This window comes from Saimiri boliviensis, chromosome 1 (genome assembly GCF_048565385.1).
Source record: "Saimiri boliviensis isolate mSaiBol1 chromosome 1, mSaiBol1.pri, whole genome shotgun sequence".
NCBI classification, from domain to species: domain Eukaryota; kingdom Metazoa; phylum Chordata; class Mammalia; order Primates; family Cebidae; genus Saimiri; species Saimiri boliviensis.
The window spans coordinates 254,498,196-254,510,343 of NC_133449.1; the positions used below are offsets into that span (position 1 = coordinate 254,498,196).

Consider the following 12,148-nt stretch of genomic DNA (forward strand, 5'->3'; position numbering starts at 1 on the left):
GAGACTTGACATACGTCAAGATGATAATTAAAGGAGTTTAAGTCATCCTAGAAATTGAGATGAGAAAGAAAAAGAAAACCCAGTAATCATAATATTTGACTTGAAGTAGCCAATTGCACTGGAATTATACAGAAGTCAGAGGGTGAAAGTTGGGTAGAGAGCAGGTGACAACAAATAATGGAGATGGAAATACTCTAGGCATTTTGATGACTGGAAATGGGTATGCAGTGATGACAGCTAAAAGGTGTAACTGGGTTAAATGCGGACATTCTTTCCCAGAGATTGCAAAGAAAACAGTTCATGGTGTCAGTAAAAGAGTAGATGAATATAGGAACAACATTCTCTTATAATATCACAGGGGATAAGGAGTCACATGCAGAAGGAAAATACCTTTTCAGAGACAACTGAAAAGGATACATTTACCTCCTGGGGAGATGTGATTTAAATCTCTTCATTAAATAGAACAAAATAAATAGATGGGTACATAATTACAATCTAAGGCCAAAGATACCTAAAAGCTGATTCAGGCTATGGCATAAATCAGGTACACAATTAGCTATGGATTTTGTTACATGAACAAGAGTTTTGTAACACTTATTAGAACATTCCACTTAAATATGAGCTTTACAATTATTTTTCTGGGCAAGTCCCCAACCAAATATCCACTCACTTTTTTTTTCCCCCAGGGAAAACTAGCATCCATTTATATGTTACTAAGTGTGATTTTAAAACAGAATTCTATGGTCAAATAATTTTAGAAAACAATGAGTAAAGTTACATGTATCTTTACAGCAGACTCCTCCCCATCTCTACCTTTCTCCTATCACTATGAAAACTGTCACAGATTGCAAATGGTGCAAAAGAGTAAGGTTTTCTCTTACTCCTATCCCCACTTGTTCTACTTAGACTTATAAGCAAAGTCTTTTGAAAGTATTCTCAGAGTAATTTAAAAACATGCATTGTGGATTACTAATTGGAAGACCAGGTATATTTTATTCCTATTTAAAGTAATATTTTTGTGAGGATCCTATTCAACATAGACTGGTAAACATTGTTCTACAACAGTAAGAGTTACTTACTTGTCAAGATCAACTAATTGTTCTGTGTGTTAAATTCACCTTCATTATATTTATGACATACCATCATGCATTATAGCTGTCCCAATATATGATTTTACCTCATTTTTAAGTTGGAAGATTTTCAGATCAGGAACAACATGTCAGTGATTTTTTTTTATTGCTTTTGACACCTAACAATACTTGATCAACCAGACACTTTATAAATATCTGCTCAATTAAAACAAATTAATTACTCAATGACTTCATTTCTTTAGGGGGTAGAGAAGAAAGAGGGAGAAAAGGGAACATGAAAGGAAGGATACTATCAGAAAATACTGAAAAAGGGGCCTTTTAGATTAGTCTCTTGTGAAACTGAAAGTCATGTTTAAGACTTCAACGAATACCTTAAATGATAAGAGAGTTTAAGAAAAAGAAGTGTCTAAAGTAGCTATGAAGTTCTGCTGTGGTTTGAATATGGTTTGTTCCCAGCAAAACACCAAATGTTGAGGCTTGGTCTCCAGTGGAGTGGTGTTAGGAGGTGGTGCCTTCAAGAGGCAGTTAGGTTGTCAAGAGGGACTTTATCACAGCAGTGAATTCTCATTCTTGTGAGGGACTGGATTTGTTACTGCAAGAGAGCAGATTGTTATAAAGCGAGGCTGCCTCTTGCGTGTGGTCTTTTTGCGCATGGCTGTTTCCCTTCCTGCTTCTCCACCATGTTATGACACGAGCGCCAGGCCCTCACCAGAAGCCGACCAGCTGCGTCCACCCTATCTGGGCCCTCCCAGCCTCCCGAATCATGAGCTACATAATCCACCATTTTTTTTTTTCAAATTATTCAATCTTGGGTATATTTTTATAGCAACAAAAAGTGAACCAGAGTAAGTCTATGTAGTCAAAGAGCTATGAAGGAATGGAGTTATTAATTCATTTGGGTGCAGGCATAAACCTGACTTAACAATAGAAGATAATAATGTAATTATTATGTAATTATATTAAAAATACATGATATATTATTATTATATTATAATTATTATATAATATGTAATTATATAATTACATAATATAATGTTATAATTATTATATAATTATAATAATGTAATTATTATCTTCTATTGTTAAGTCAGGGTTATACCAGCACCCAAAATTTTAATGCCCAGCATCAGCTAAGTTTCTGGGCTTTCAGTCACAACTAATATTACCAAGTCAATGATTTCTTAAGGAAGTCATGACAAGGTGAAACAATGAGGCTTTTTTCACATGTTTCTGTAAGATGCACAATTGCTTGATGTGAAAAGAGCTCAGGCTTTATGTCTGCCCCATGTATATTTCCTTTTATCAAACTGTGCTGCAAAGCCCTACTCTACAACATGCTTCCAGTGTGACTAAGTCAGGACATGAATGTAGTAATAATACAGGCTACAATCCCAGTTAACTGTAAACACAAACCATTCTGAAGCTATGTTAGCAGAGGCTGGGTTTAACATTTTGTCACTATAAAGAGGGAGCTAAATGGGACTGATTCACAGGTAGACGGTCACTTCCTAAGAAAACAAGTGTTCTGAAACATAATAAAGTTGATAGATAATAGATACAGGTTCTAGAAAAAGGGTGTGTTTATCTGGCCTCTTGCTTTACGGAAGGTGCTACAATGAAAGTGACCTAGGCTCAAAAACGCAAAGATAGGAGAGGTTAAAGCAAAGTTAATTCACTGTGTTTGTGGAGAAGGGAGAGGGCTAGAGAAGAACCCAGGGCTGAGGGGAATGGGCCAGATGAGTAAACACCTGCAAAGAAAAGACTGAAATAAAATGTAAAGGATGTCCGGGGGAATCCCTCTCCAGCAAGTACCTTCCAGCTCAGTGGACCATTCTGACTTCGTGAAGCAGATTAAGGGAAAGAGGTCACTAAAACAAAGGTTTTTTATACGCAAGAAGGTAAAAATTCAAAAACTCCCATTTTTCCAATATAAATGGCTAATGTCATGTGCTAGGAACACATAAAACTCTGCTATCTTCCATAAATGAAAGGATTAAGGCACAATTCTGTCATCATGGGATTCACAATTTACTAGGAGAGATAGACCCATAAAACAAACAGCAATGCTTCTGAATGATAAGAGCAGCAAGGAACTACGCTCTCACGGTTACAGATGCTATGGGAACATAGGAGGGAAAGGCATTTTTCTCAAGAAGAGTGGGTAGGATAATCATAGAAAATTACAGAGAAAGTGACATTTGAAGTTCTCCTAGCATATAGGACCTGAGATGGAGCAGGGCATCCCAGGAAAAGCAGTAACATGAGCACAGCCCTTTGTGAACAAGGAAAGCAAGAGCCCAGGAATGGATGAAGGGCAAGCTCCTCGGGAGGCTGAGGCAGGAGAATCGCTTGAACCTGGGAGGCGGAGGCTGCAGTGAACTGAGATTGTGACACTGAACTCAAGCCCGGCAACAAGAGTGAAACTTTGTCTCAAAAACAAGGACTGAGGTGGGCGTACGGGGAAGCAGGATGCATGAGTGGCTGGGCCAGTGGTCAGATGCCAGTTAGTTCACTAGAGAGCTTAGATGCTATTTAGCAGGCCACAAAAGGAGTTATTTGTTTGTTTGTTGTTTGCTTGTTTTTTATTCAGGGAAATGTTTTGAACTTACTTTGGAATGATTATTCTAGTGCCTGATGGCTGGAGGGGTAGGAGGATGGAGACGAGAGGCTAGTGAGAGAGCAGATTCACCTCATTCCCTACACCACATTTGGAAACTGTAGCCAGACTGGCAAGAGCATGGCTGTATGGCTCCGTTAGGTTTCCTTTCAGACCTAAAAACAATGAATCAGGCCCCAGATTTAAGGCTTCTAGGGAAATGGCTATAAAATCAGCGGTAAAAAGAAAGATAAATAATATTCTTAAAATTTAATTAATTTCTCTCTTTCATTTTGCCTGGTTTAATGCTATGCTACACTTTTGATGTGAACGATCTAGACGTTGTTCCATTAGTATATTTCACTTTTATATCAAGCCTCACAATGTACTGGTTTTATTTAGGGTAATGCACTCGTATTTGACATATTTATATTATTTTCATTTATTATTAAAAGTAATGTTATGTTTAGGTATTGAGGATCAATAAGACCTCCATAATGTTTATACCATCATATCTTTTATGGCAAGCTCAGAGTGTTTCAGGTTTGTTTTTATAGGTGTTTTTTAAAAGGCAATTTTATAGCCTTTACTCTGTCTTGGGTAAAAAAAAATTGGTTGACAAAATTCCTTGACTATGCTTGCAAAAGTCTTAATTGGGTTACACAGAAACACAGAATGGATTCTGAGTAACTATTTAGAGTAAATGTTTCCATCATTGTGTTGTATTTCCCTAAGGTACACTAAATTGTCAATGTGAAACTTAATATAAGTTTCTTTCTTTCTCTCTCTTCTCTTCCTTTTATCTTTCTCTCTTTCTTTTCTTCCTTCTTTTCTTTTTTTTTATATTTGTGTTTTGGAGGTGACAATTACTTTGAGAAATGTTTCATATCTTGGACTCTGCCTTTTATTGCTTGCAATTACTAAATGACAAAGCTATGACTGCAGAGAATAGGAATCGTATTCAATCTATCGTACCAAGTGTGTAACTAATCAATATAGCAAACACAAACACAGGAGGTGTAGTTAGAATACAATCTTTATTTGTGGCTCACCATCCCTTCAAAGCTTATTTAGACTGAAGTATTTTGCTATCCCTAAATTGAAAGATAAATATCTTATGAATTTTTTAAATTCTTAGTTTTAAATATCTATTAATTTAAAAATTATATATTTTAATTTAGGCTGTACCACATGAATTTGCTTTATTTGTAGGCTGGAAAAAAAAATATCAAACAGCAATACTTTTATTTGGTTCTCTCTGAATGAAAAGCAACGAGGTGAAACACCAAAGTGCATTTGTAGTTAAATCTTCACTACTGCTTCTACTAAGGGCTTACAAACAGTAAGTGGCCTGTAGTTGAGAAAGATGCATGGCTGGTTTTTATTTGTTTTCCTACTTGTTTTCACTTAGATTGCTAACTATGATTTCTGACCTCTCCAGGGACAAAGGTAGGGGAGATAAATAAGGACAGAGAAATTATTACTGCGTTGGTATTATCATAAGATAGATCAGGTCCTAATAGGTATTTATAACTTTTTCAATGGTTCTTTGGAGAACTGCCTTCACTGAGATGTCTTACCTACATCCTTGCCTTGAGGGAATGCATCCCACTGCCTCAGTTCCTAAGAATTACAGAGATCTTCTGCTTCCTCTGCAGAGGCAGCCACTCACTTCCGGTAACCATGACCAACAGGTCCTGACATGACCTCATGCTGGCTCTTGCTTTTGCATACCCATGCCAATCCTGAGAAAACACACACAATCTAACAATCTCTGGAGATGCAGGCTGACTCCAGTGCAGTGACCTCTGCTCTGACTTGTCTGCCAGCAGTTAGACATAACAGCTGCTGTCATACCCCGATAATTTAGGCAAGAGTTAGGCATTAGTCAATTAACTATGTGTCCCAATTCTAGTATACATATACCAAGATTGTTGTATGACCCTACTGAAAACTTTCTGAGTAGGCTCTTCCTACAGAGAAGTCCTCTTAACAAATATTATCAACTACATTCATAGTCTTTTAGAAATTTGGTATGAATGTGGAGTCTAAAAATTCTCTGTCCAGCTCTTTGCATTCTATGTTTTGCAGCTTCCTCTGGGTAATCTTTGTCACAGTTCATTTTTATATCTATTTCTTTCAGAAAAGGAGATAGAGAGAATATGTAAAGGGGAAAATAAATTCCAGAAGCTAATTCTGCCAATCATAGGGTGGAATTGAATGCTTTCATGAAAAGAAACAAACAAAAATAAAAACAAACAAAAAAATCAAATGGATTTAAATTACATTATCAACCAATCAAGGAAAAGAATTGGTTGTCAAATGAACTGTTTTTGAAGAGAATTATTGTAAGACTACATAAAGACAAGCATGCTTTACAGTACATATTTTATTTGAAGAGAAAATATCTTTCCAAATTTTTTATGACAGGATTTCTTTTCTGAATCCACTGAAAGATTATCAAACTTTAAAAATAGTTTACATGCATTATACTTAAAACCCTATTAAACGTGCTTTAGCAAAAGCAATAGCTTGGTAAATATGTCTTTTTAATCTCTTTTATTTGGAGATTTATTTATGAAATTTGTCGCTGATATAACATAAGCCAAAATAGAAAAAAAAAAAGATTAGAAAAGATTGAACCCTGGAGAATAAAGTATAAAGCAATATAGTTAAAATAATTTTTAAAATACGAGTTATAGAAAAAAAGACCCAGTAAGTGTCCAATAATCAGAGAAAAATACAAAACTGGACTCTTTATGTTACTAACATTTACTCAACAAGTGCTCATTGAAGGCTTACTATGCTACCGTAAAGTACTGGGCTGGCCATTGATGAGGATAAGAAGATGATACAGCCTTTACTCTTGAGGTGCCTCTTATCTACAGTATGCAGCAAACACAGATAGACACACACACACACACATACACACACACACACACACACCCAATATAATAATGTCTTAGTCCAGTGTTTCTCAAACTTTAATCTGTTTAAGAATCATATGGGGCCAAGTGCAGAGGCTCATGCCTGTAATCCCAGCACTTTGGGAGGCTGAGGTGGGAGGATCACGAGGTCAGGAGTTCAAGACCAGCCTGGTCAATATGGTGAAACCCCGTTTCTACTAAAAAATAAATAAATAAATAAATAAATAAATAAATAAATAAATAAATAATCAGCTAGGCATGCTGGTGAGTGCCTGTAATCCCAGCTAGTTGGGAGGCTGAGGCAGAGGACTGCTTGAACCCAGGAGGCAGAGGTTGCAGTGAACTGAGATGGCACCAATGCATTCCAGCGTGGGTGACAGAGCAAGACTCTGTCTCAAAAAAAAAAAAAAAAAAAAAAAATTAGCTGGGCATGGTGCTACATGCCTGTAATCCCAGCTGAGGCAGAGGACTGCTTGAACCTGAGAGGCAGAAGTTGCAGTGAGTCACGATTATGCTATTACACTACAACCTGGGCGACAGAGGGAACTCTGTCTCTCTCTCTCTCTCTCTCTCTCTCTCTCTCTCTCTCTCTATATATATATATATATATATATATATATATATATATATTGCTTATATATAATTCAGATGCTATAGCCTTGCTCTCAGATATTCTGATTTTGAAGTCTGGAGTATAATTCAAGCATCCCACTGATTTGGAAACAGAAATTCCAGGAGCCACATTTGGAGAAACACTGAATTAGACAGAAGCATGCCATTAAGGCAGCAGCCTTGTCTGACTTCTTCCTCACTGTTAACTAAACTATAGGATAGAGTCTGGAACACAGCAAACCCTTAGTACACACATCTGGATAAATGAATAAATGCATATGGTTAAGCTCCACCGTCAATGATGCAAGCAAGATGTGACATAAAATTCAGAAATATAATCAGCTCCTGTCTTTAAAAAGCAGGTTCCCTTGGATGAAGTCAGAAGATACGATAAGTGACACTGTGCACAGTGTTTCATTCAGAAATATTCTTCTCCGTGGAATGAGGTCCTAGATCTGAGTAAATGTAACTGAACTCTTCTGCCTCAGGGTAAGTTCATTTTTCTCCCATTCACTGGTAGCATCTGGACCCCAAGGGCCCTTCTGCATTTGTCTCAATAGAGTCATTGTTCCTCCAGGAAAGACATATAACTTCATGTTGCCCACCCTGGCATATTAGAATTCCTCTGGTGGACAGGCAGAATAGCTCCTCTTTTAGGGCTCTCACCATAGAAATATAAATTAATTTAGTTCTAACTAGAAAACATCAAAATTGCAGAAGAATAGGTTGAACATATAAGCAATTGACTGTTATTTATTTACAAAATGGAGTCACTGTCATAGATCTTCACAGAAGCCATGATATTCTAAAATAGCCTTGTGGATTTTCTTTCTGAAGTTGTGGACCAACTTCAGACAGGTCACAGCTGCACTGATTTTTACAAATAGCTACAAATAAATTCACTATTTAGAGTAATATACATAAGTGAATGTAAAGGTAAAATAAAATGTTTAGATGGCTGTATAATAAAATTTTAAAAATATTTCAAGAATATTACTAGCTTTAGAAGGAAAGAAATGAGTAAGAAGCAGAATGGGAAAGACAAAACAAGAAGGAAAGAAAGTGTATCATGGGCAAAAGCGGAGAAGACAGGAACGCAAGCCATTTCGTGTCAGGTGTGTTACTGCAGGGAACGAAGCATCGCCAAGCCTAGCACGGTTTCAGCCAAGAGGCTGCCTGAGGAAGGATGAGGATGGTCATCCTCGTGAGATGGAAAGGGATTGAAATCTACTGTTTAGGCGCATCGGACGGCACCTGCTCTGAAGCTTCTCTAGAAATAGAGCTCTCAGAAAGAAAAATAACAAACTGGACTAAAATGAAAGAGCTGTGGGTTCTGATCTGCCATCAGCAAGCAGGAAGACCTTAAACAAGTCACCCTCTCATGTCTCCTTCATAAATTGAGGTTTCGGGCCAAATGACCTTTAAGATTCTTTCCAGCTTAATTGTATGGCTCTGTGCTGTCTTACTGGCGAAAGAGAGAAGGGATAGGGGAAGAAAGGAAAGAAGGAAGAGTGGTCCTCAGAAGGGGAGAAAAGGAGGTCCATGGGGAACATGTGCCGGACGGAAGAGCAAGTCTCATCCTGCAGCAGGTCTGTTAAGATGCAGGCTGCCCTGTACCCTGTAGCAAGAAGAGATAAAAGGTCTCCTATCATCCGCTAGTAATTTCACTTGAGAAGGTCAATTGCAAATCAGTCATTTCCAGAGAAATTTATATTTTGTGACATGTAAAAGCCCATTTCATTTTTAATAATTTTACACTGACTTTAAGAAGTTCTCTATTGTCCAGTAGGATACACCTAATCTTACCCTTCCACTCACTTTCTACAGAGACCTATTCAGCCTTGGAATGCAGCAATACATTTCACTTTGACGTTTGAGTTTAAATTTGAAATTTTCAACCACCATCCTATAAAGAGAGACATAAATATACACAGACACATCCAGACTGCAGACACATGTATGCATATATATGTGCACATATTATGATCCAAATTTAATGTGAATGTGGCAAACATTAATGCAGTCAGACTGCTTTTTCAGTGCCTCAGAAATTTCTACCAAAGTAAAGTCCTCAGGAAAGAAAAAAAAAAAGGAAGATCACTATACAGATTGCAGTACTACAATTTTAAAGTCTCCTCTGCTCTCCACAGCCTCCAAACCATATAACCATCTTTTAGTCTCTGAGTCTAGTGCTAATTCCTAATCTCAAGACATTTTATTTGTCTGTGATCCATTATGTCTACTCTGTATTTTAAGATATATGCCAATTTATGTTTAATGAACATTAAATCAATCATATGTATTTAATGAAATTACACTCAGTATCTAAAATGGGAAAGCTGTGTGAGAAGTTCCACTTCATTTAGTGGCAATAAAGGAGATGTGTTTATAAACAGATATTAACTAGGGGGATAAACAAACAACAAGTTGACTTTATACAGAGAGAGCCAAGGGCGTTTGCTTTTAATTTAGGGAAAAGAAATGATTAATAGAGAAGACATCAGACTTAAGTAGTATGCTCTGGTCAATTACTAACTAATTTATATAATATTAGATGAGATATTATAAGGTGATGGGTTCTTTGGGCTGTCAGACTGGTTTCTACAAACTCTGACACCCTGCTCTGATATTACCCAAAGTGGCTATACCAGTTTTAATTAAGAATTAAATTATGAGTTTATAGAAATCTATAGGAGTTATTTTCCAGGTGCATTAATAATGGCAGCTTGCATCATATTTTTTGTTTAGAAAATAACACAGCCTAGGTTAGACAGAGTGACTCACACCTATAATACCAACACTTTGAGAGGCAGAGGTGGGTTGATCAACTAGAGGCTAGGAGTTTGAGATGAGCCTGGCCAATGTGACTAAACCCCATCTCTGTTACAAATTTTTAAAAAATTACCCAGGTGTGGTAGTGACTGTCTGTAATTCCAGCTTGAGAGGCTGAGGAATATGAATTGCTTGAGCCTGGGAGGCGAAGGTTGCAGTGAGCCAAGACTGCACCACTGCATTCCAGCCTGGGCAACAGTGTAAGACCCTGTCTCAAAAAAATAAAAATAAAAAATAACACAGCCTAAAGTAATGTTCATTTTATCTGAAATAAGAACAGGGGAATAGATATAAAATTCATTATCAACTTTAGTTTTATTGATTAATTTGCTTTCAGAATATTTACTTTTACTAAAACGTTGTGCATTTTAGTCTCTTGAACAACAGAAATCAAAACACAGAGTCACATACCTGTGTCTGTTTAGGACCAATATCCATTCTTTCAAGAAGGTCATTTAAAAAAGCTGTAACACTGTCCCATGGGTAAATACTGTTGGAACCATCCAGCACTATGACTATATCCAGTTGAGTGCTGCATTCTGCAATAAAAGCAGTCAATTGTGCAAATTTTGAATCTATTTTTTTTCCAGAGGCATATGAAGTGCTTTAATGCCTGAAAGTTCATTTTAAAAGATGAACAGATGTTCTACAAAGTAGATACATTGCTTCAGCAATAAAAAAATAGTTTTAGAAAAAGTAAAGGTGATAAAAATATTCACTGCATTCAGTAACAACTGGAGTGGGGCCTATATCAAGTAAAATTCATACTTACCGAATTCTAATTAATATTGTATGAGAGTTATTTTTGCAAATTTTCTTAATATGAATTTTATATAACAGTTTTATAAAACAGTTTTGTGCATATCTCAAGGGAAGTTCTTTCCTCAAAGTGACTCACTCTTTAAATATAAGCAGCATGATAGCTTTATCTATGAAGTTTAAAAATGACTCTGTAAAGTTATTTACATTAATATCAACTCCAAAAATAGCAGTCAGGTTTTGTTATATACTGGGAAAGCAAACATTTACCTAACTTGGTAATGCTGGTAGTTAAGAAAATACTTCAAGCTTTTTGGTATGCTCCTTTGTATACATATGTCTTATTCATTGCTTATGCTTTTCAAACATGCAAGAATATTGCATAAAATCTGTACCTCGTACAGGGGCAATGGAATTCACGACTTGAAATGTGGGGCTGACGTCAGAACAGATTCCAGTTGTGTAATGCAGATGTCCACATCTATAGGCATATAAGGGCCCACATGCCTTTAAAAAATTGTTTTAAAATTAGAAATCATTAGACTGAAATATAATAGATCTTACAAAGATTGAAAATGATACCATTCCTGTTGTCAATAAATATCATTACTCTTTTCGTTCTTACCAGAAATCCTCCGTTTGGGTTGGTGACTAAAGTTGATCCAAATGTCATGTTCTCTTTTACTTCTGTGACATCGGGAATTGATGTATTAACTAAAAATAGAACAAAATCTTATAAGGGTGAGAAAGTTTCACAAAGTGAAACTAAGCATCGTCTCATTAAGACATTCTATTTGTTTTGTTCATATCATAGCACATTCTTCTATTGGTTCAACTAAATAGTCTTCCAAGTATTCTTAAGGGATGTAATGAACAAGCTAAGGCTGAAGAGCTGGTTCATGTCCCAGAAACTATTTCAGATAGTTTTGCTGAAATGTGAAAGAACGCCGAACTAGCAGGGCAGTGAGAATGTGGGATTGCTTTTTGCATCTTCTTGCTAATTTAAACAAAGTTTTAAATCTCATAATACTGTAGATATAATGTAATCTTATACACTTTCTCATAAATGACCAATGATGAAGCAATTTTCGGTAAGAAAAGGGAAAATGGTGGAAGATCAGAAAAGAAAACTCAAGCACAAGTTTTTTATTTATGACTTCCAAAATCATGGGGACATCCTGAGGTTTACAAAGCAAACTGGAGGAATATTAGAGCAGTGCCCAGGAAGTTTTGATAAAGGAAACACAATGAAGAGAGTACATTTGACATTCTGAAGGGAATGTTGGGTCCTGAAGCAAGAAGCATGCCAGCCTGACAATATTGTCAAGAAG

The 12,148-nt window shown here is 36.4% G+C and overlaps 1 protein-coding gene across 1 annotated transcript in view; it reads right to left on the reverse strand.

Moving 5' to 3' along the window:
- ITGA1 (integrin subunit alpha 1) overlaps window positions 1-12,148 on the reverse strand; it is a 172,953-nt gene that overhangs the window by 86,361 nt on the left and 74,444 nt on the right. Inside the window, exons 4-6 of the mRNA XM_010336618.3 lie at window positions 11,443-11,531; window positions 11,213-11,324; window positions 10,470-10,597 (exon numbers count right to left, since the gene is read on the reverse strand). Coding sequence (XP_010334920.3) covers window positions 10,470-10,597; window positions 11,213-11,324; window positions 11,443-11,531 — 329 coding nt within the window. The remainder of the gene's footprint in view (window positions 1-10,469; window positions 10,598-11,212; window positions 11,325-11,442; window positions 11,532-12,148) is intronic.